Raw genomic sequence first — 24,735 nt, forward strand, 5'->3', positions numbered from 1 at the left:
TAGTTGTCTTGGTGCAACACACAACGATTCACCATCGCATTATTTATGTTTTCCTTCTAATTTTGCCATCAACACGAAGTTTTCAGAACAAACAAAGTACCCGAAATGCATTGTGTGTCGCTTTCTCGGTCAGGGGGCGTTCCAGACGTGACGTCACGTCAGGCATCGTCATCAACTCGAAAACAAGACTTCCTGAATATTCAGCGCGAGTCTTAAAACGTAAAATATCGCTATATTCAGTGAAATCTTTGTAAAATGCGCTCTGTAGAAGTGATTTTACAAATTATGGACACAACTTGTCCGGAGGCGTCGGTTGTCCTTTAATAGCAATGGCATTTGCGTGACTATAGTTCTAACCACATTTTAAATTAAAAGCTCATATGAATTGCTCAAGACGTAGAAATTGAATGCTGAGAAATTCAGTCAAAGAAATAATTAATAGTGGAGACTGAGTGGCAGTAGGTGTTGATGAGATCAGATGAATCTGATCACAGATGTTGATTTTCAATTTCCCCAGAGCAAGATCGCATTCCTGTGATGCGAGGTCAGTGGTTCATTGATGGAACCTGGCTTCCTTTGGAGGAGGATGAGAGCGACATGATTGAAAAAGAGCACCTAGCCCGTTTCCGCGGTCAACAAATGAGGGACACCTATGAAATGGAAGCAGTGACCACCACCACAGTAGACAGCAAAGATGGTAAGAAAAGTACCAATTGTGTAGAATCAAGCGATAATGTATAACTGTTTAACTGCATAAATAGCTTTCATGCACAACATCTACTGAGGAAATAGTTCAAATTGAACTGGTTGTTGATTCCTGTCTCACCCTCGACAGCTATTCACAGTTTGAAGCTGAGCCGCAACCATGTCGACTGGCACAGTGTGGATTTGGTCTACCTGTATAGTGACGCCACAACATCGAAGATTGCACGAACTGTCACTCAGAAACTGGGCTTTTCGAAAGGTAGATGGGAAAACTTGTAATAATATTACTATTTTGCTATTCTTCTTCTTCTTCTTCTTCTTCTTCTTCTTCTTCTTCTTCTTCTTCTTCTTCTTCTTCTTCTTCTTCTTCTTCTTCTTCTTCTTCTTCTTCTTCTTATTATTATTATTATTATTATTATTATTATTATTATTATTATTATTATTATTATTAGTAGTAGTAGTAGTAGTAGTAGTATGTTTTCCGCACTATAAGGCAAGGGGCACCCAAAAGCCTTCATTTTCTTCAAAAGATGACCCTGTGCCTTATACGCAGGTGCGCCTTATATGTGAATTAATATTGAGCAACAACAGGTCTCACAACTACTGTCAGCAGCATCCGACTCCATTTCCCCTGTAGATGAAGTAGTAGATGATGTAGTAGTAGTAGTAATGCTGGTGTAAATAAAACATCATTTTATTTTTGTAATCTCTTAAAATTAATTCACCTGCTGCAATTTGTTCTCAATTTCGCCATAATTTCCGTTTTTTGGCACAATGTTTCGAAATGGAAAATGTCTTGTTTGCTTGTTTTTGTATTTAGTGTCTTAAAAAATAGTTTTGAAAATTTCAAGGTCAAAATATTCCATGGAAAATAAAAGTTTTAAAGAAGGAAGATTGTCATCTCTGAAAATGATATTTATGATTGCATTGTGATGAACTCTGATAAAACCCTGGAATATTTCTGAGGTCATAAAAATGCAGAAACCACATAGTATGCTATTCTGCAATTTCTATTTTCATGTTTGATATTAAAAAAAGGAAAATTATGGGGAAATCCTGCAGTTGAAATTGACGTTTTAAAATACAGTAAAGTCTCGTTATATCGATATTCTCGGGAGTCTGAAAAAATATTGATATAACCGGCATATCGATATATCCGATCTCGCGGCATGTAAATGTTCTCTTTGCGTTCATAGAAATAGTATCGTAATAAGCAGTACTATCGATATAAACGATATCGATATAACAAGACTTTACTGTAGTGTAGGTCATTTATTGAAGGTGCGCTTCATAATCTGGTGCGCTTTATCGTGCGGAAAATTCGTTATTAAAAAAGAACCATCTCTGCTTTATGTTGCACATTTAACACATTTGACAATAAAGTTCATATCAACATGAACATGTTCATAGACAAGAAAATTTTTATCTCAGAAAAATAATTATCTCACCAGACATTTTGATTTTCCATGCACTCATTCTCACGCCCTTCAATGAAAATCAAATTAAACATTTATCAAAGAAAATAATAATGGCAGACAAATTATTGCAAAGCAACACAGTATGTTCTATTTTTGTGACCGGCACCGATCTGGCTGAACGACAGCTAGTATATTCATTTTAACCTTGTGTCGCGTCATGGGTGTGCACTGGCAGGTTTAAGTTTTACCTCCATTGGAAAATAATAGCATTTATGTATTTTTTCTTTTTGGCTGTTTAAAAGGTCTGAAAACAATTTCCCATTTCAGAACAGAAAAGAACAGGCACCATTATGTGTGTCATTCATTTAATAATAATAATAATAATAATAATAATAATAATAATAATAATAATAATAATAATAATTTGCATTTAGTCTTTCAAAACTCTCAAGGTCACTTTACAGTCACAGGATAAGTTTTTCTATGGGTGAGTAGCGGCAGCCACACGCGCGAGCGTTCACTCAACCCGGAATAACACAAAAAGATAGAAAGCTAGTTAGCTAGCTAATAGATAGCTAGCTAATATGTTTCCTGACTTAAATATCTAGGTAGCTATATAGCTAATACATAGCAAGTTAGCTAGATAGCTAATATGAAATAGAAATAATAATAATAATATTATGTCTGTGTAAGCTTTCAGTCGTACAGGAGTGGTCCATTGAAAAGGTTTCTTCAGTCATCATCTGTACTTCTTTGAAAGTGTCGGACGTTTCGCTTCTTATCCAAGAAACTTTGTCAGCAAACTAAAGTCTTACTGGTAGTTTAGGCCCAATATATATATCCCTACTGTCCATAGATGGCGGTGCCGGACCCTGCTATGATAGGCCCCTGCTCTCAGGTTGGGGGGAGCAGAGGACTACTCCCTGCTACTCCACTGATTGTTCCTATTGTTATGACTAACGACTGGCCTGAATGCCCCACTTCCACCGGTATCACCTCATCAGTATTCCTAATCCTATTTTGCCTAAGTAGGCTGTTGCACTAACGATCCAAATTGAACCTCACCCCACCATATCGGTTTAAGGAAGGATTCAGCTGTTTTATGAAAATCGCTTCTTTTACTCCCCTTTCAAACCATGTATGTTCTTTCGCTAAGATTTTAACTTCATTGTCATCAAATGATTGGTTGCTAGCTTTTAGGTACATATGTACTGCCGATTGAGGCCCACTAGTATTATCCCTGCGATGTTGATAAAGTCTTTTTTTGAGAATTTGTTTAGTCTCCCCAATGTACTGCTCTTTACAATTTTCATTCTTACAATGTATTGAATAAACTACATTACTTTGTTTTTCATTTGGCAGCCTATCTTTTGGATGTACTAATTTTTGCCTTAGTGTTTATCGGTTTGAAATAAGTAGGAATTTTGTGTTGCCAAAGGACTCTTTGTAGTTTTTCAGAAACTCCTGCAATGTAAGGTACTGCTACTCCTCTCCTTTTTGTATCTTCAGAATTTTGGGTTTCATTCCCTATTCTTTCTTTCTGACATTTGTTAAATGACCACTGTGGGTACCCACAGTTTGTGAGTGCTCTCCTGATATGTTTTGAGTCCTTTGCTCTACCTTCAACACTTGTTGGTATTAGTTTAGCCCTATGCTGGAGGGTTCTGATAACTCCTAGTTTGTGTTGTAAAGGGTGGCTAGAATCGAAAAGTAAGTATTGGTCAGTGTGTGTAGCCTTCCTAAAGACTTTTGTTTTTAGCGCGATGTCCTCTTTTATAATTACTTTACAATCCAAAAAGGCTAGTTGGTTCTCTTTAATGTCCTCACGAGTAAATTTAATGTTGATATCTACCGAGTTGAGTTTATCTGTGAAGGATAGAATTTCTTGTTTTTTAATTATGACAAAAGTATCGTCCACATATCTAAGCCAGTGTCTAGGTTTTGTCCCCGGGACGGATGTGATAGCCTGTTTATCTTTCTCTTCCATGTACAGATTAGCCACTATGGGAGAAACTCGTGAGCCCATAGCAAAACCATTAATTTGTTTGTCAAACTTCTCCCTAATTTGAAAATACAGTAAAGTCTCGTTATATCGATATCAGATATATCGATAGTCCCGGTTATATCGATACTATTTCTATGCACGCACGGAGAAAATTACATGCAAACAGGGTCGGATATATCGATAGTCCCGGTTATATCGATATTTTTTCGGACTCCCTTGAATATCGATATAACGAGACTTTACTGTACGTAGTATTAAGGCAGATTTCCAATAATTGGCAGATGTGGTCCGGTTTAAGTTTGGTTCTTTCATGCAGAGAAACGTCCACCAGCAGTCTCGTCCTCACCACTGAGACTGCTGCTGGGGTTGGGACAGATGTGAAGAGAGAAGTCACATCATAAGATGCCAATGTTTCCTCAGGTCTTTGATCCTCTCTACAAACCCCGTGGTGTTCTCTACGTGATATTCTGTGTTACCAACCAATGGAGCTAAGATAGTTTTTTGGCTACATTGAATGTAGAGGAGTCAATGCTACAAACAATGGGTATGAGGGGGAACCCTTCATGTATTTTTGGCAGGCCATAGATACATGGCGTGGCCTCTCCCGGGTATCATCTAAAATACATCTGTTTGTCTATATGTTTTCCTTTCTCTAAATTTTGGAGAAAGTCTATCATTTCTTTCTTTCTTGTATCTATTGGAAGGGTCCCTTTTTAGTTGCTCATAAGTGTAAGAATCACTGATTAGCCTATTTATTTTGTCTTCATAATCCAATGTGTTGAGAAGCACTTTACACCTACCCTTGTCTGCTCGCAAAATAGTAATATTTTTATCTTTTTGTTGAGTAGTTAACACCTTTCTTTCTTCTAATGTTATGTTGGACGCAGATGGTTTGGCACTTCTAAGAAGGGCTGATATTTTAATGCGTAGATCATCTGCCTCTGCATACGAAAGTTAATTTTTAATAGCCGATTGAGTAGCTGTGATATAGTCTATCTTCGGTATAGTTTTAGGAGTTACTGAGAAATTTAAACCTTTGGTTAGTACCGCCTTTTCTGTCTCTGAGAGATCTCTGTCTGACAAATTTTTGATCCAATTCTCTCTTGAAATCTGCTCATAACAAATTTTTCCAGTGTTTACAAGTAGATGTGATTGTTTCTGTAAAAGTAATTTTTGAAATGTACCCTTTTGTCTGTCTTTGGTTTTGTTGTGGTGCCTCATGTATCCGGATTTGGTAAATTCACACACTTCCTGATACATTTTGTGGGTAAGTTTGTAATCGTTGATAAGAAGTTTCTATTTCTGACTGTTTTTGTGACTGTTTTTTTTTATCTCTATGTTAAGTCTCCTAATTCTCAAATTAAGTATTTTCCTAGTATGATTTTGTTGCATTTTATCGGCTAAGTATACGGGTTCCAGGGGTGCTTGCTTCAAGCATTTAGGAATTAACCGGCTCTGTCTTCATCTAAGATTGAATCTGAGGTGGTTCTTTAAGTCAGCTAATTTAAAAGTGGCCTTTTCTAAGTTACGTACCACCAGAAGGATGTCTCTCCCAAAGTTGGCAGCAATACGTGTATATACTAATATGTTTCCTGACTCAAATTGCTAGGTAGCTGGCTATATAGCTAATAGATCACAAGCTAGCTAGATCGCTCATACGAAATAGAAATAATAATATAATAATAATACATTTCATTTCCAAGTGAAGGTCATCCCACAGTCACAGGACAAGTTCCTCTGTGGGTGAGCAGCGGCAGCCACACGCGCCAACTCAAAAAGTTTGAAAGCTTGCTAGCTAGCTAATAGATAGCTAGACAGCTAATAGCTAGCTAGATAGCTATCTAGATAGCTAATATGTTTACTGACTCAAATAGCTAGGTAGCTAGCTATATAGCTAATACATAGAAAAACTTATCCTGTGACTGTAAAGTGACCTTGAGAGCCCCGAAAGGCGCCTACAAATGAAATGTATTATTATTATTATTAGATAGCAAGCTAATATGAAATATAAATATACATTGTCCACTACTTATTTTTTTCGTGTAGCGTGACGCACAGGCAGGGAGACACGATGTCGATGACATACGTTTTTCCGGTTTGCAGGTCCAGATTAGGAAACATGTCAGAATTTTAACCTCTCGTTAACCCTTTTAGGCACAGCCGTTACTAAACTGGACAACGTACTGTATTGTTTTTTATGGTAACGGTGCATGAAAGTGTTGATTAAAAAATAAGTTTTACGTTTAAGTGTTAGGTACTTGAAATTCTGGCCATGCACATTCAGCCAATTTCAGCAAGCGATTGATTGTGAGAGTGTCGAAGGTCATGTTTTTGTTTTTGTTTTCGTTTGAACCATTGATTCTTCACACTGCTGGACACACACACATTAGAAGCTAACATGCCCCCTCTCCTACCCGACAGCTTCCAGTAGCGGGACACGTCTCCATCGGGGGTATGTGGAGGAGGCAGCGCCAGAGGACACACCGCCCGAAACAACCCACATCGTGTTCGTGGTGCATGGCATCGGTCAGAAGATGGACCAGGGTCGCATTATAAGGAACACCAGCATGTATGCTCTATTACTCAGTACAATAAGTAATCAATGTGATTGTTTTCGGCAAGGAGTTTATTTTTTTTATTTATTTTGTTAGGATGAGGGATGCTGCCAGAAAAATGGAAGAGAAGCACTTTCCGAATCGCACCACAGAGCATGTTGAGTTCCTTCCTGTTGAGTGGAGGTCCAAACTGGCTCTTGATGGAGGTATGTCACACATTGCAGCCATTGAAGATAAAACCTAAATATTGGGATGAGATACAGGTACATTATGAAATTCTGTATTTGAGTAAGAATGGTGTAGTCATTCAGTCATCCGTCTTTTCAGACAATTAAGATGATACATAATGTGAGTGACCGCATTTTCTCCAGTCTCAAAACTCAAACACAGGAAGCCAACACATAAAAGGGGAGATTATATAAAGGCAACCCACCTACGATAAGAAGGTTTCTTCAGCCGTCATCTGTACTTTTTGAAGGTGTCGGACGTTTCGCCACCTATCCAAGAGGCTTCGTCAGCGAACTAAAGTCTGACTGGTCGTATTCGGCCCTATTTATATATCCCTAATGTCCGGACATGGCGGCGATAGGTCCCTACTCTGCAGACTCAAGAACCACCTGGATACTCTGCTGTTGGTCTCCTTGTTCCTGGCCATCCATTGGAGAGGAGCATGATCAGAGGCCACTGTGAAACATCTTCCCAGGAGATAGAAGCGTAATGACTCCAAAGCCCATGTAATGGCAGGACACTCCTTTTCCACTGTGGAATAGTTCTTTTCCCTGGGCAACAGCTTCCTGCTAAGGTAAAGGATGGAATGTTTCTATCCTCCATGTACTTGTGAGCGTATGGCCCTCAGACCAACTTCTGACGCATCAGCTTGGACGCACAGCGCCTCTTTCAGATTGATGAAGGCCATTTCGGCCTCTGGGTTCCATTTCACGAACCGGGAGTGTTTTTTTGGTTGTTAATTCTGTCATGGGGGCTGCTATAGTCGCAAAGTCAGCGATAAATCATCTATAGTAGCCAGCCAGGCCTAAGAATGACCTCACCTGCTTTTTGGAAAGGGGCTGGGGCCAATCTTGTATGGCCCGTAGTTTTGCCTCTTGAGGCTTCACCAGGCCTCGTCCTATAGTGTAGCCCAGGTAGTTGGTCTCGCCAAACACCAATCTGCACTTTTTCGGGTTTGCTGTGAGACCTGCTTGTCTGAGGGAGTCAATCACAGCTTGCACTCGGGGTAAGTGACTCTCCCAGTCGGGACTCTGTATGACAACATCATCCAAGTATGCTGCTGCGTACCTCTTGTGGGGGGTGAGAATCCGATCCATTAGGCGCTGAAACGTGGCGGGTGCTCCATGGAGACCAAACGGGAGCCTGGTGTATTGATAGAGTCCCTCAGGTGTGGCGAAGGCTGTCTTCTCCTTTGATGCAGGGGCACCTGCCAATAACCCTTTGTGAGGTCGAGAGTGGTGATGAAGCGTGCCTGTCCCAGGGAGTCAATAAGATCATCAACACGAGGCATCGGATACGCATCAAATTCAGACACCTCATTCAACTTCCGATAGTCATGACAGAATCGTATTGACCCGTCTGGCTTGGGAACCAACACAATCGGACTTGCCCAGGCACTTTGGGACTCCTCAAATACTCCCAGTTCCAGCATCTTCCGTATCTCCTCCTGAATAGCTACCTTACGGGCCTCCGGCACACGGTATGGACGTTGGTGGACTGTTTTTCCAGGCGTGGTGCGTATTTCGTGTTGCACCACGTCTGTGTGTCCAGGTATGGAGGAGAAGACGTCTTGGTTACGCTCAACCAATTCGAGGGTCAGCTGGCGTTGGTGGGGGGACAAACTTGGACCCATCTGAACTTCTTCTCTGGCCGGTTCCTTGGCCTCGCTGGGGGGGAGACAACTGAACAGCGCCTCTCTTTAGGAGGTTAACGTGATAAATCTGCTCAGGTTTCCTCTTACCAGGTTGACTCACCTTGTAGTTTCCCTCCCCCATGCGTTCGATGACCTCAAAGGGCCCCTGCCAGGATGTCAGGAATTTGCACTCCACAGTTGGCACCAAGACCAGCACTCTGTCCCCTGGCTTGAACTCTCGAGGCTGGGCAGGTCTATTGTAGGAGACTTGCTGCTGTCGTTGGGCCGCTTCCATGTGTTCTCACACGATCGGATAAATGGCCTTCATCCTTTCCCTCATGTCCCCCACATGCTCGATGAGGGTACGTTGTCGGCACGGCTGCTCTTCCCAAGCCTCTTTGGCGATATCCAGTCCCCGAGGTCTGTAAGAGTACAACAGCTCAAAGGCTGAGAAACCGGTAGAAGACTGTGGTACCTCCCTCACGGCAAACAGCAAGTACGGCAGCAGTTGATCCCAGTTTCGGCCATCTTCTTTGGTCACTTTCCTCATCATGTCCTTGAGTGTCTTGTTGAACCGTTCTACCAACCCATCTGTCTGTGGGTGGTAGATGGATGTTCTCAGTTGCTTGACCTTGAGCAGGGCACACGGGTCCTTCATGACCTTGGACATAAAGGCGCTTCCCTGGTCTGTCAGTATCTCCTTTGGGATTCCCACCCTGCTGGCGAGAGCAAACAGTTCCTTTGCAATCTGCCTAGTGGTAGCCTTTCTGAGGGGAACAGCCTCTGGGACCCGAGTGGCATAATCAATCCTAACTAAAATATACTGGTGTCCCCTAGCACTTTTTGGTAGAGGTCCTACTATATCCAGCCCAAGCCTCTGAAAAGGGGTCTCAATGATGGGCAAGGGAATGAGCGGGTTTCTGTATGTGGGCTTTGGCGCCACCTGTTGGCACTCGGGGCAAGAACGACAATAGTTCTCCACATTCTTGTGCACCCCTGGCCAGAAGAACTGTTGCAAGATTCTCTCTTTTGTCTTTTCAACCCCTAGGTGTCCCCCTAGCAGGTGTGTGTGTGCCAAGTCCAGTACTGTATCTCGGTGTGGCTGTGGCACGAGAAGTTGTTCACGTACTTCATCATTTTGCTTCGTTACCTGGTATAATAGCCCCCGGTCAACAGCAAAATGGGGGTATGTGGGACTTGTCCTTTCCCCCGGTACTACACCCTCTAAAACCTGCACATTCTTCATGGCGTTGGCAAGGGTAGGATCCTGTAACTGGGCTGTACCATACCGGCCTGTTAGAGGAGGCAGCTTCTGGGTCCCTGGGCTCTCATCACCACTGGAAGCCGGGAGATTTTCTGGGGCAAGAGTCTCCTCGGCTGTCTCTGGGCCAGACTCCGTCTCCGGTGGTGCATTTGCTGTCCGTAGGAGAGCACAGGCTGGGGAGAGTGAATTAGGGGGGTAGGCTTGAGTATTCACTGCATGCGTCTTACCTCTCCCCTTCCGAGGTAGTCGGGCCAGTCTTTCCTGTGTTTCTCTCCACAGTGGGTGAAAGGCCGGGCAGTCACGTCCAATCAGGAGGGGGACAGGGAGAGAGTCAACCACACCAGCTACCGTGCGGATGATTCCTTTGGTTGTGGTCATGGTGAGTTCGGTAGTGTGGTACTCTCTGGTGTCTCCGTGGACACAGGAGACGGGAAGGGTTTTCACTGGAGACAACCTGGTTGGATCGACCAGCGTTTGGCGCACCAAGGTGACCAGGCTTCCGGAGTCCAGCAGGGCTTCAACATCCTGTTGATTCACTGTCACTGGACAGGTGGGGGGTCTTGTTAGTGAGCTGTCACCCCCCCCCCCGCCCCAGGAGGGAGGCATAATGAGCAGGGAGGGCACTGGAAGAGTCAGCGGTCGGCGTGGACTCTTCCGTTGGTTTTCCACACTGCCATGAGATGTGTCCCGTCTCTCCGCATCTGTAGCATTGTCTGGGATCAGCGCCCCTGGGTATCCGCCACTGCCTGGGTGGGCTTCTGATGCCGCCTGGAGCCATCTTGGCTGTGTTGGGGAGCTTGGGCACCTTTGGGCGGGCCATTCCAGTCCGGGGTGGAGATGTGTTGCCGGTTTCCCTCTTGGTCGTTCGCAGCATCTCCGCTGTGGCCTGGTACTGCTCCACTGCTGCCACTGTTTGACACGCAGTAGTCAGCGACTGCTGACTGATTATCCTTTTTGCCTCATAGGGCAGGGCCCGTAAGTAGCGATCCACGACAATGGCCTCGACCACATCAGCTGCCGTGTTCCTCTCCGGTTCCAGTCACTTCCGGGCGATGCGGGCCAATTCGTGCATCTGTGCCAGTGGAGGTTGGTCTGGCTGGAACGTCCAGGTGTGGAAGCGCTGTGCCATCCCGAACTTGGTGAGCCCATGTCGGCTGAGAATCTCAGCTTTTAGATAATCGTAGTCTTCTGCTCTGTCTGCGGTCAAGTCCAGGACAGCATTCAGCGATTCCCCTGTCAGGAAGGGTGCCAGCAATCCCACCCATTGCTGCTTGGGCCACCTTTCGCCTCAATATCATCCGTCACCCCCATCTTGGCTAAAAAATCACCCGCCTTCACCCGGGGCATGTTCTTGGCGGCCAATTGTTTTTGCAAGAGCAATTCCTCTGCCTTCAGTTCATTTGCTCTCTTTTGCTCCTCTAGGAGAACCAAATTGGCCTGATATTGGGCTTCCTGACTTGCGAGAAGGGTTTTCAAAATGTCTTCCCTTTTTTTGTTTTTGTAATTTAAGATATTTTCAATTTGGAAAAAACAAAACGCAAACCATCTATGTCCATGCACTTATTAACGCTTGTCCAGTGCCCGCATCCTCCACCATATGTGATATCATGAGAGGCTAGTTCTCAGCGGGACAGGACAAGAAGCGCAATGAGCGACAGGTTTGAATACAAACAAAGGTTTTAATAGAGGGTTTCAGGGGGAATTTACAAGCAACAAAGGCAAGAATAGTGTCTCTTCCAATACTTAAATCATAATAAAGTCTCTTCTGAGGTAAAACTGAAGACAGAGTTCGTTTTCATGGGGTTCTAGGCCTCACCCCTCTGGATGTCCTTCTCAGGTAGCCTCGCCCCCTTTAGCAAGGGTCCAAATCCAGTGTTCTGCCGTATGGTCCCAACTGGCAATGAGTTCCACACAGCAATCAGTTTCTCCACAGAGCACAGCAACAGAGCTTGTCTTCCCCGCCCTGCACACTCAGAGGCTTTCTGCCTTAAAAGCGTTGCTTGCCAATCAAGCCGTGATCAGCCACAGGTGTGGGGTTTTAATTGCTGCCTTCCACCAAATGGGGCCAAAACTCTCTCTGGGTGAAGCCATCTTAGGGGAATATACTTGCCCTCCAGGACACAGCCTCTCGTGACATCACAGTACCCACAGTTAGTGAGTGCTCTCCTGATATGTTTTGACTCCTTTTCTCTACCTTCAATGCTAGTTGGTATTAGTTTAGCCCTATCCTGGAGGGTTCTGATAACTCCTAGTTTGTGTTGTAAAGGGTGGTTAGAGTCAAAAAGTAAGTATTGGTCAGTGTGCGTAGCCTTCCTAAAGACTTCTGTTTTTAGCGCACTGTCCTCTTTTATAATTACTTTACAATCCAAGAAGGCTAGTTGGTTCTCTTGAATGTCCTCACGAGTAAATTTAATGTTGAGGTGATTTGTGAAGGATTGAATTTCTTGTTTTTTTAATTATGACAAAAGTGTTGTCCACATATCTAAGCCAGTGTCTAGGTTTTGTCCCCGGGACGGATGTGATAGCCTGTTTATCTTTCTCTTCCATGTACAGATTAGCCACTATGGGAGAAACTCGTGAGCCCATAGCAAAACCATTAATTTGTTTGTAAAACTTCTCCCTAATTTGAAAATACAGTAAAGTCTAGTTATATCGATATCAGATATATCGATAGTCCCGGTTATATCGATACTATTTCTATGCACGCACGGAGAAAATTACATGCAAACAGGGTCTCCTGAAATTGAAAATATGTAGTATTGAGGCATATTTTCAATAATTGGCAGATGTGATCCGGTTTAAGTTTGGTTCCTTCATGCAGAGAAACGTCCGCCAGCAGTCTCGTCCTCACCCCTGAGACTGCTGCTGAGGTTGGGACAGATGTAAAGAGAGAAGTCACATCGTAAGATGCCAAAGTTTACGTGATATTCTGTGTTACCAACACACGGAGCTAAGATAGTTTTTAAATATTTGGCTACATTGTATGTAGACGAGTCAATGCTACAAACAATGGGTCTGAGGGGGAACCCTTCTTTATGTATTTTTGGCAGGCCATAGATACGTGGCGTGGCCTCTCCCGGGTATCATCTAAAATACATCTGTTTATCTATATGTTTTCCTTTCTCTAACTTTTGGAGACAGTCTATCATTTCTTTCTTGTATCTATTGGAAGGGTCCCTTTTTAGTTGCTCATAAGTGTAAGAATCACTGATTAGCCTATTCATTTAGTCTTCATAATCCAATGTGTTGAGAAGCACTGTGCATCTGGCCTTTTCTGCTGGCAAAATAGTAATAATGTCTGTCTTTTTGTAGAGTATTTAACGCCTTTCTCTCTTCTAATGTTATGTTGGACGGAGGTAGTTTGGCACTACTGAGAAGGGCTGATATTTTAATGCGTAGATCATCTGCCTCTGCATACGAAAGTTTGTTCTTTTTAATAGCAGATTCAGTAGCTGTGATGTAATCTATTGTAGGTATTGTTTTAGGAGTTAGTGAGAAATGTAAACCTTTGGTTAGTACCGCCTTTTCTGTCTCTGAGAGATCTCTGTCTGACAAATTTTTGATCTAATTCTCCCTTGAAATCCGCTCATTCCTAATTTTTCGCGTGTTTACAAGTAGCTGAGATTGTTTCAGTAAAAGTAATTTTTGAAATGTACCCTTTTGTCTCTCTTTGATTCTGATGTGGTGCCTCATATATCCGGATTTAGTAAATTCACATACTTCCTGATAGATTTTGTGGGTAAGTTTAGTTTGTAATCGCTGATAATAAGTTTCTATTTCTGACTGTTTGCTTTTTATCTCTATGTTAAGTCTCCTAATCCTACAGAAAAAAAAAACGTTAGAGACGAAAATTTAGATTCATGTGATTAAAAAAACTGACTGTAATTAACTATTCACAATTAATGCAATAATTTGACACATCTACCATTATTTAAATCTATCACCTTTAGAACTCACTTGGAAAAGCCTTTAATTTTAACCTTATGAGTGGGTTAGTGCAAAATATGTCTGCACACCCTCTGAACTCAACTCAACTGTATTTATAGAGCACTTTCAAACAGCCATCACTGGATACAAAGTGGTGTACATGGAGCAACTATCATACTGTATATCCAAAAAAACGGCGATTAATCAGCAACAAAAATGCCACAAATGACCAAACTGTAAAACTAACATCAAATAGGAGTAATGCTGAGTCAAATGCTTAAATTCCAACCTACGACCTCATCGTGATGGGCAACAAAAGGCTCTGGCAGAAGCAGGGCTGGGGACCCGGCTTCTCACCAAATTCACATGAAACATCTTCACGACTTCACGACCGACTGCAATTCCGACTGAGGCAACGGCATCCGGGGGAACTGACGTGCCTCCCTTCAGCTTGGCAGGGTGAGTGATAAATGTGTTGGGAAAGCACTACCACAACTCCACTCACCATCACCTCCTCAAACGCAGTGAACGCCTCAAAATTGCTTGCTGTAACATTCAGACTCTGCGACAAAGGGACCCAAGCCCTCACCATGAGGTCGCTAACAACTATGGTGTCAGTGTGGCATGTCTCTCTGAAGAACGCCTCTCCGATACCGGGCAGCGACAGCTTAAGGTCCCTGGTGTCTATGCGGTCTATAAACTGTACCACAGTGGAGTGACGGATAACAGCAACCATCACAGCATTGCAATTGCCCTTGCTCCTGAGGCGCAGACTTCCCTGATGGCGTGGGAAACCATCTCCCACCGAATTGCCAGGGTGCGATTGCTAACATCTCTGATGTGGCAGTGTACGCGCCCATACTGAATGCTGCTGACATTGCAGTTGAAGCAGTTCTCCCATAATCTCCAGACGACCGTAAAGGGCATCCTCTCCAATGACATTTTGGTGGTTGGAGGAGACTGATGTGCGCACCGGACTAGCAACTGACACCACACGGCAAGTGAACCAAGACTGGATCACTGTAAACACGCTGGCAGAACGATCCATGCTTGTGCGAGTAACATGAGCAGACAACTTCCACGAACTACGGCGACTTACCACTGGGAGTATTTGGACAGATCAAAAGCCTACTGGCACGACTTTGCCGAAGAAACATAGATGACCACCTCTGTGGGAGATACCTGCGAGCTTTTTCAGGCGGTAACGGAGGCACACTGTAAATCAACCGGAGTCAGTGAAACAATCTGCACATCCATGATAACCTCATTAGAGGAACGACTGCAACGCTGGCACGAACACTTCAATCTCCCTCCATCGCTTTTAGCGCCAGTGCTTCCGGCAATTGACAAAGAGTATGACTGCAACTTGGACCTGCCAACGGTTGACAAAATTCGAAGTGTCGTGTGTCAACTCCAATAAAGAGTACAAGTGATTGTTCAGGGGAATGTTCAGTGGGAGGTTATTCCACAGAGAGCGACCAGCCGAGCCCATTCCAGATGAATGAAGCAAAGCAGTGTTACAACCCTTTTTCAAGAAGGGGTACACGTAGCTGTGCACCAACTCCAGAGGTATTTACCCTCTCAATTTGGCTGCAAACGCATTTGCTGAAACACTTCCAGATGGCCTCTGACCATCGAGATATTCGTGGTCACGAATATCTTGTGACCACGAGATATTCAATCTGTGTCGCATCATAGAGCAATGACTGGCCTAACAACAATCGACAGTCGTGTGCTTAATCGACTTTGCGGCGGCATTATGAGTCAGTCGACTGGAGTGCTTTGTGGAGGATCATGCAGGGCGACAGGATCCTTGTGAAATTGCTTTGGTTCAACCAGGGGCACGACTGGCCAACCTGAGTCCGCCTACGACAGCGAATCAGTAGCCTTCGAGGTGCGGGAGGGTTTCTGACAAGGCATACACAGATGACAGCACTGCTCAGAAACACGTTTGAGGAAGTTGAAATCCGCTGACAAAAATCCATTGGATGGTCTTGACCGTTGAAATGCGCATCAACATCTCTAAAACCAAGATCATCAGCCCAGTTTATCAATGGTCCCTGGAGGGCGTGAACTGGGAAAACGTTGATTCTTTCACGTATCTCGGCTGGAAGGGGCTGTTGTTTGACGTGGCACAGGATAGCCATGCTTCGGGCACCATGATCAGGTACAGTACGTTCTCGATGCCAAGGCAGAAGCCTGGTTAATCTGCCCAGAGTTAAAGCCGTTACAAACAAACAAACAAAGGCAAATGCCAAAGAAGGTAATGCGGCTGTTTCCAAATTAGCAAATTATGTTCAAACTCGGGTAGTCAAGTGGTTAGCACGCCGACTTCACAGTGCAGAAGTCGCCGGTTCGTGTCCTGCTCTGCCCGCCCTGTGTTCAGTTTGTATGTATATTATCTGCGGGCTCGCGTGGGTTTTCTCCGGGTCCTCCGGTTTCCACCCAGGCAGATTGAACCCTCCAAATTATCCTTAGGTGTGAGTGTGAGAGTGACTGGTTGTTTGTCTTTGTGTGCCCTGCGATTGGCTGGCAACCAATTCAGGGTGTCCCCCGCCTAGTGCCCAAAGATGGCTGAAATGGGCTCCAACAACCCCCGCGACCCTAATGAGGAATAAGCGTTACGGAAAATGGATTGATGGATGGATGGACGTTCAAACTCATAAAATGGGAGCCATAACCAAAAGTCCCACTTATCAACCCTCAATCAAGTTTAGCTGTTCTAATAGGTAGGATCTAACTTAGAATCAATGGCCTGTGCATAAGATTTAAGTCGAACTGTTCTGTTGATGTACATTTCATAATTGCATCGTCTACTTATGTAGACACGGTGGACACCATCACTCCAGACAAACTGAGAGGTCTCAGAGACATGTTGAACAGCAGCGCCATGGACATCATGTACTACACCAGCCCACTTTACAGAGATGAGGTGAGACTTTTTCTGGTGACCTGCAAATTTATGCAGTGTACACAATGAGTTTTATAAACAGGTGTGATTAAAGGCAACGACAATAATAGTAATACATCATCGTAATAATACATTTTATGTTCATTTGTCTCATGTGATGAATTTTTGCTGTGTTTATCAATGTAGATTACACGGGGTTTGACACTGGAGCTGAACCGACTCTACTCACTTTTCTGCACAAGAAATCCAGACTTTGAAAAAAATGGAAAGGTGTCCATCGTGTCACACTCCTTAGGGTGTGTCATCACGTTTGATATCATGACCGGTTGGGACCCCGTGCGCTTTCATCATTTAGAAGTGCCGGATCCAGAAGAAACAAAGGCCCGTTGGCCAAGTGATGACGAGCGCTATCTTCAGGAGCAGCTTAGACTCACACGCCTCAGGTACGTGAAAAATACTGTTTGGACTGAAATCACTCATTCCAACCACAACAAACCAATGTGGTGCATCGGTATAGGAAGAGACTATGGTTGTCTGGGGTACGTTAACACAATAACAATCTTGACAAAGCAATATGAATTAGCATATGACATGGCGATGCTCTTATATTTACACTATGCTCATGTGCAAAAACTGCTTTGCTTGTGTCATTTAAAGACTATATTTTCTGCGCTATTAGGCGCTTCGGAGAATCAGGTGCACCTTCACTGAATGACCTGTTTTCATGTATAGAGTGCACCACATTATGAGACACATAGAATTGAATCTTCAACAGTGCCTGTGTTTGCGTTGTGCATCCACTAGATCAAGGGTGTCAAAGTAATTTTTTGCCGCGGGGTTTCCTCTCGAGGGGCCGTTATGAATTTGGGGAACCCATTAGAATGTTTAAATCCCTTCAAATATTACATATGGACCACACAGCAAATTATTGAATAACTAGTTTTCAAATCTGAAGTCAAGAATAATGACTTTTATTGTGGTTGACATCCAAAAATATGAAATTTTGGCTCAGATTTTAGCAATCGTCATGGAATTTAACAAGTTTGATTTGCTTTCGCGGGCTGAAAAAAATGTATGTGGCGGGCCGGACTTGGCCCGCGGGCCTTGACTTTGACACCTGTGCACTAGATGATGCCATACTAAAGGGAGTACAATACAATACAGATTTATTTGTATTGACCAGGGGTCGGGAACCTATGGCTCTTTTGATGATTGCATATGGCTCGCTGATAAAACTAAATAATATTTTCGCTTTTTCGCCGTTCATCGATGAAAAGGTTTCTTCAGCCGTCATCTGTACTTCGTTGAAGGTGTCGGACGTTTCGCTTCTCATCCAAGAAACTTTGTCAGCAAACTAAAGTCTTACTGGTAGTTTTGGCCCTATATATATATATATATATATATATATATATATATATATATATATATATATATATATATATATATATATATATATATATATATATATATATATATATATATATCCCGACTGGCCAGACGTGGCGGTGCCGCACTCTGCTATGATAGGTCCCTGCTCTCAGGTTGGGGGGAGCAGAGGACAAATCCCTGCGGCTCCACTGATCGTTTCTATTGTCCTGACTGACGACTGGCCTGATTGCCCAATTTGCCTTGGTATCACCTCATCATCATGACTAATCCTCTGTTAACTAAGCAGTCTATTGTACGAACGATCCAAATTGAACCTCACCCCACCATTACAGTAAAGGGAAGGATTTTGCTGTTTTCTGAAAATAGCTTCTTTTACTCCCCTTTCAAACCATCTATTTTCTTTCGCTAAGGTTTTAACGTCATTGTCGTCAAATGAGTGGTTGCTAGCTTTCAGGTGCATATGTACTGCCGATTGAGACCCACTAGTATTATCCCTGGGATATTGATAGTCTTTTTTGAGAATTTGTTTAGTCTCCCCAATGTCCAATGCTCTTTACAATTTTCATTCTTACAATGTATTGAATAAACTACATTACTTTGTTTTTCATTTGGCAGCCTATCTTTTGGATGCACAAATTTTTGCCTTAAAGTGTTTATCGGTTTGAAATAAGTAGGAATTTTGTGTTGCCAAAGGACTCTTTGTAGTTTTTCAGAAACTCCTGCAATGCAAGGTACTGCTACTCCTCTCCTTTTTGTATCTTCAGAATTTTTGGTTTCATTCCCTATTCTTTCTTTCTGACATTTGTTAAATGACCACTGAGGGTACCCACAGTTTGTGAGTGCTCTCCTGATATGTTTTGACTCCTTTTCTCTACCTTTGACGCCTGTTGGTATTAGTTTAGCCCTATGCTGGAGGGTTCTGAGAACTCCTAGTTTGTGTTGTAGAGGGTGGTTAGAATTGAAAAGTAAGTACGTATTGTTATGTCGAATGAGAGGAGAAGAGTTGCTTTGTCAACGTCTTTATTGTGCCACCATCTTAGTCTACCTGCGGTCATGATGTCACCGCTGCTTTTTTGACCTGTCGCAACATCATGTAGCAGTGTGACATATGCTACATTTACCCCCCTCCCTGAAGGAACTAGAAAAACTCTGTAAACAAGGGAAAACGGGTAGACTGCCGGTTTCCCTGCTTAGACGTGTGGGTTATTCTGCCACGCGATAGGCTAAGCACTGGCTAGGGTCTGAACATTCAAAATCGGTGATTTAATTGTCCAAATACCGTGGGCAAAGGCGAACGCGAGCTGGCCGAGGCTCTGGCCCCACGGGCAAGGCTGGTTCATCACGCTCTTCAAGGCGTCCCACCGGTGTTCTCGGATGTGTGACAGGACGTCAGTAGTCTTTGCCTGAGACGCCCCTATCTGCGACAGCCCTGTCGTTCGAGGGGGTCGGTGCTGCCACTCTCCTGAGGCGGCTGGCATGCCAACGCGACCCGTCAGCCAGACAGAAGGTGATCGGTCAGAGTTGAGTGGTAATCTGGACTGGTGCTGTCCAGAATGAGTCCAATTTGTGAGAGCAGTTGCTTCGTCCGGCGCTTCTCGTTGTGCCCTCTGCTGGCTGAGGAAGAGTAGGGAAGGCCGTCTGCTTGGTTGGAGCCTTCTATAGCCCCGTTGGCCTGGGAGTGAATTGTGGCACCCGCATTGTCAGAGATGGAAAAGCCGAGTGCACAAAACAAGTCCAAGCCCAAGAGGTTGGCGCCTTGACGGGATATTTGGAAGGTGAAGGGGGCGAGAGTCCTCGAGCCATAGCGCACTGTGAAGGTGGCAGTGCCCACCATGCCAATCTTAGTGTGGCCATAGCCAAACAAGTCTTCAGAGTTGGCCTCGATCGGGAAATGAGGAAATAGACGTCAAACTGTGGACATGTTCAACAGTGACCTGGAGGCTGCAGTGTCGAGCAAGAGTGGTAAGCTCACTCCATCCAGTTCCACTGTGCACCACTTGAATGGCTTGGCGCGCGAGCCCACGCACTGGATGGTGGTCCGCCTCGAAGTGGTTCCTCTTTCCGCAGTGCTGGTATCTCTGTCCAATGGCTTTGCAAGTTGCCGCGTGTGTGGGGTGCCAGGTAGACCCACAGTTGGCACAAGGCCTGCGTGTGTTGGCCCCTTGATGTCTGACGACATTTACCTCGGCACCCTCGTAGGTGGAGGTGGGAGCAGAACGGCACATTCTGGCGAAGTGATTCATCTTCCCGCAGCATTGGCATCGTTGTCCGGTGGCTCTGCAAGTGGGCGCACGTGTGGGGTGCGAGGCAGACCCACAGTTGGCACAAGGCGTGCGTGCATCGGCCCCTTGACGTCTGGCCACATTTATCTCGGCACTGTCGTATGGAGAGGTGGAGTCATAGGTGGAGGTGGCGTCTGGGAGTGGAGGGGTTGGAGCAACAATCTGTGCCAACGCGGGAGAGTGTTAAGGTATGGGTGGGTTCATGAACCGAGCCGTTAATTGTGCTGCATTCTCCAATTGGAACGCCATTTCCACAGCCTTCGATAGTGGGAGGTCGTCAGGGGACAATAACAGTTTCTCCCGTAGCTTGGGATCAATCGTGTGCTCCGCTAGTTGATCTCTAATTATTTCCTCCTCCAAGCGGCCGAATTTACAGAGGCCCGCTAAACACCTCAAATCGGCAACGTAGTGGTGTACCGACTCGCCTGTTCGTTGACGTCGTTGACGGAAGTCAATCCGCCGGACAATCACGCTCTGCGGTGGGGCGAAATGTCTGTCCAACAAAGCAACACAATTTTTGTATTTATGCGCGAGCACGAGCATAGCCGTTAGCCGTGCGTTGCTTGCCTCGTTTAGTCCCATCTCCGTCAGATATGTCGTGAAAGAGTCATACCATACTTCGTCGCCAATGTTAGGTCCGGAGGAATGAGAGGAGAAGAGTTGCTTTGTCAACGTCTTTATTGTGCCACCATCTTCGTCTACCTGCGGTCATGACGTCACCGCTGCTTTTTTGACCTGTCGCAACATCCTGTAGCAGTGTGACATATGCTACACGTATTGGTCAGTGAGCTTCGCCGTTCATTTCCTGTTGGGGCTGCAGTTGGCGGAAAGCACAATTTTGATTGGATGATACTGGCCGTCATGTTGAAACAGGTCAACACCCCTTTAAATGAGCCAGACGAGTAAAAAAAGACGAGTACGCTCCAGCTTGAATGCACCGGAGGATTCACGATCCTAATTTGCAATGAAATAATAACATCGATGAAACAGTCGAATGTCAGTGATATTTTAACAAGCCCCATGTTAACGTTAGCATTAATATACTTCTGCGCGAAGTATATTGCAGATAGCAAGTGTGGAAGCTAATGAGCCGTGTGCAGGCTAGCTAGCAGTAACTTCGCCTATGGACCCGGCAAGTTGACTTTCATTCTGATCGTTTGGCTGGATTTTTACCAATCATGAGGAAAGGAAAACCATTCATGTTAACGGTGAGTACTATCACAAAGTTATTTTAAATAATACATTCTGACATTTTGTTTAAAAGTGGCCGCGCGTGCCTGCGTGTTTGAGTGCACGTGCGTGTGTGTGCGCGCGTGTGTGTGTGGCTCTCACTGAAAAATATTTATCTATATTTTACTCCTATGGCTCTCTTAGTCAAAAAGGTTCCTGACCCCTAGTATAGACTTTATATTGTAGAGCTTTCACAACTGCTGCAGCTGTAGCAGAGTGCTTTATAGAACATTTATAAGGTGCACTGTCAGCTTATATGACAATCAAATGTTTTTTATGTGTGCCTTATTGTTCGGAAAATTCAGTACTTTAATGACTTATGTAAGTCATACTCAGTTGGGTGCAGTAGTTGGGCAGTTAATTTACAGTGGATAAAGAAAGTTTGTATTTCCAGTCCTGGAAACAAGATAAGAATCATTGATAAAAACTTTTCCCATTGGTGATGTGACCTCTGACCTGTACAATCAATTGAAACAAAATCTTCTGGAGAGGGGAGCACAAATAAACTACTCTAATTTTGTAGTTGTGAGTGCACACTGTACTGTGATTGTGTTTGCTGAGGTAGGATGTGGGAAGAAGAAACGAGCGCAGTGGGGAAAAAAGCAAGTTGGCTCATAGAATATTGATTGAAGGCTCAATATTGGCCAGGGAGGGAGGGTTGAATCCAATTGGCGTATCAAGCGGTGCAGAGATGCAAGATTCTGACAGATCAGTCATCTGACAAACCTGGCACCTATAGTTAATTAGGAATATTTAAATTAGAAGTTATGGTGAAAAACAAAACCAAATATTTGGTGAGGCGCAGTTTCGTGTTTGCAACAAACACACCTTTTGGAAATAAGACCCCAAAAAATTAACCTTAGTTTTACTGGAATATGTGACATTTTCTCACATTTTTGGTGATGTCAAGCGTAATTTTGGAAACAGTTTTTCTGTAGATGACAAACTCTTATTACCATATCTAATTGCCAAGGTAATGAAGAATAAAGAGATTGTTATCATGTTTACAAAACAGTCAGTACTTGTCAGAAATTCCTGCAGGTCCCTCATAGTGTTTTTGTAAACCATTTGGCAGCTTCTCTGACCAGTTCTTTGTCTTTTTATCAATTTTGGAGGGACATCCAGTTATTGGTTTTGCAGCATTTTCTCAATTTGATGATGCCTATTTTACGAAATTTTTGACTCTATCACTGCCATTCCCAAATTTATTTTTTTTCCATGTTTGCACTTTGTTCCAGCTTTAACAACTTGTTGTTAAAGCGCTATATAAATCAATATGTATGGATTGCATTGTATTTTGGACAGCCGTCCTCATTTCAAGCTCAGATAGCTCCAGACTCATATAACTTGGGAATTATCTTTTTTTCTGATGAAAGAAGACAGTGTAAGATTTCTTATGCTGAATTGAATGTTTATGTAGTCCTAAAACTCAATATTCCGTAGGTCCTGCAATTTGAGTGAAAATGAGTGGACACATCTTGCACACTGTCTGACAGTGAATGAGTTAATGACTTCGAAATACCTTTTCATCCTTTTGCCGACTTTTGCTTTTGAGCAATGCGATCTTGCTGGAAGCTTTTTGCGGACCATTATTTTGCTGTTAGATGTGACGCCCTGCATTCATGTCAGGAAAAGCTAACTAGAACTTTTGAACTTTATTTAGGGATGGCCAGAGGAATTTTTAATAATAATAATAATAATAATAATAATAATAATAATAATAGGCGGCCCGGTAGTCGAGTGGTTAGCACACCGGCTTCACAGTGCGGAGGTCGCCGGTTCGCGTCCCGATCCGGCCTCCCTGTGTGGAGTTTGCATGTTCTCCCCGGACCCGAATTGGTTGCCAGCCAATTACAGGGCACACAAAGACATACAACAGTCACTCTCACACTCACACCTAGGGACAATTTGGAGTGGTCAATCTGCCTGCCATGCATGTTCTTGGAGTGTGGGAGGAAACTGGAGGACCCGGAGAAAACCCACTTTTGTTTTTCTACTTAACCCACGCGTGGTCCACTGGGACTAATAAAGGCATATCCAATCCAATCCAATCCAATCCACACAGGGAGGCCGGACCGGGACGCGAACCGGCGACCTCTGCACTGTGAAGCCGGTGTGCTAACCACTCGACTACCGGGCCGCCCCCGGAATGCCCTTGGTTGGGTGTCCCGCCCGGGGCCCGAAGCGTTTACTTTGAAAAAATTAGAGTGTTCAAAGCAGGCCCGCGCCGCCCGCATACCGCAGCTAGGAATGATGGAATAGGACCCCGGTTCTATTTTGTGGGTTTTCCTTCCTGAACTGGGGCCATGATTGAGAGGGACGGCCAGGGGCCGCTAGAGGTGAAATTCTTGGACCGGCGCAAGACGAGCCAGGGGGAAAGCATTTGCCAAGAATGTTTTCATTAATCAAGAACGAAAGTCGGAGGTTCGAAGACGATCAGATACCGTCGTAGTTCCGACCATAAACGATGCCGACTCGTGATCCGGCGGCGTTATTCCCATGACCCGCCGGGCAGCGCCCGGGAAACCGCCAAGTCTTTGGGTTCCGGGGGGAGTATGGTTGCAAAGCTGAAACTTAAACATATTATGTTATTCCATTTTTAGCTTAGTACATATTATGTTATTGCATGTTTACTTTAGTATACATGGAATTATGAAGCTTATTAGTTGAATAGTTGTGAAAGTAGAATGTAACAAGTATCAACTTTCAGTCTAAATGTTCTCCCAACATACTTGTCCGTAGCTGATTGGACAACAGATCGCTGCTGTGTGACTTCCAATACTTGTCCGGAGCTGATTGGACAACAGATCGCTGCTGTGTACTTTCAAAACTAGTCTGAGCGGGCGGGCTTTGATCTTCTGCTTCTTCTTGCTCTTGTGTGTGTTCCAGGCTCCCCGCTTCAGACGAGAGATGTTCTCTTTTTGTTTCATAAGAATAAAGTAGTTTTTCTGTTCACCATCTATCGTCCCCGCTGGTATTTCAGTACAGAACTTCGTTGAACACCGAACCAGATGAGAAACAGGAATTAGAACCCAACAATAATAATAATAATAATAATAATAATAATAATAATAATACATTTCATTTATAAGCGCCTTTCAAAACTGTCAAGGTCACTTTACAGTCACAGGATAAGATTTTCTGTGGGTGAGCAGCGGCAGCCACACGCGCCAGCGTTCACTCAACCC

At 44.1% G+C, this 24,735-nt stretch overlaps 1 protein-coding gene across 2 annotated transcripts in view; it reads left to right on the plus strand.

The window, feature by feature from the left end:
• ddhd1b (DDHD domain containing 1b) overlaps positions 1–24,735 on the plus strand; it is a 51,693-nt gene that overhangs the window by 5,667 nt on the left and 21,291 nt on the right. For both annotated transcript variants that reach the window (XM_089022147.1, XM_089022148.1), the window contains exons 2-7: positions 518–697; positions 836–964; positions 6,550–6,697; positions 6,780–6,889; positions 16,561–16,667; positions 16,833–17,089. In XM_089022147.1, the coding sequence (XP_088878273.1) occupies positions 518–697; positions 836–964; positions 6,550–6,697; positions 6,780–6,889; positions 16,561–16,667; positions 16,833–17,089 (931 nt within the window). The remainder of the gene's footprint in view (positions 1–517; positions 698–835; positions 965–6,549; positions 6,698–6,779; positions 6,890–16,560; positions 16,668–16,832; positions 17,090–24,735) is intronic.

The sequence above is a fragment of the Hippocampus bargibanti genome, linkage group LG19 (assembly GCF_051943395.1).
Source record: "Hippocampus bargibanti isolate YZ-2025 linkage group LG19, ASM5194339v1, whole genome shotgun sequence".
NCBI classification, from domain to species: Eukaryota; Metazoa; Chordata; class Actinopteri; order Syngnathiformes; family Syngnathidae; genus Hippocampus; species Hippocampus bargibanti.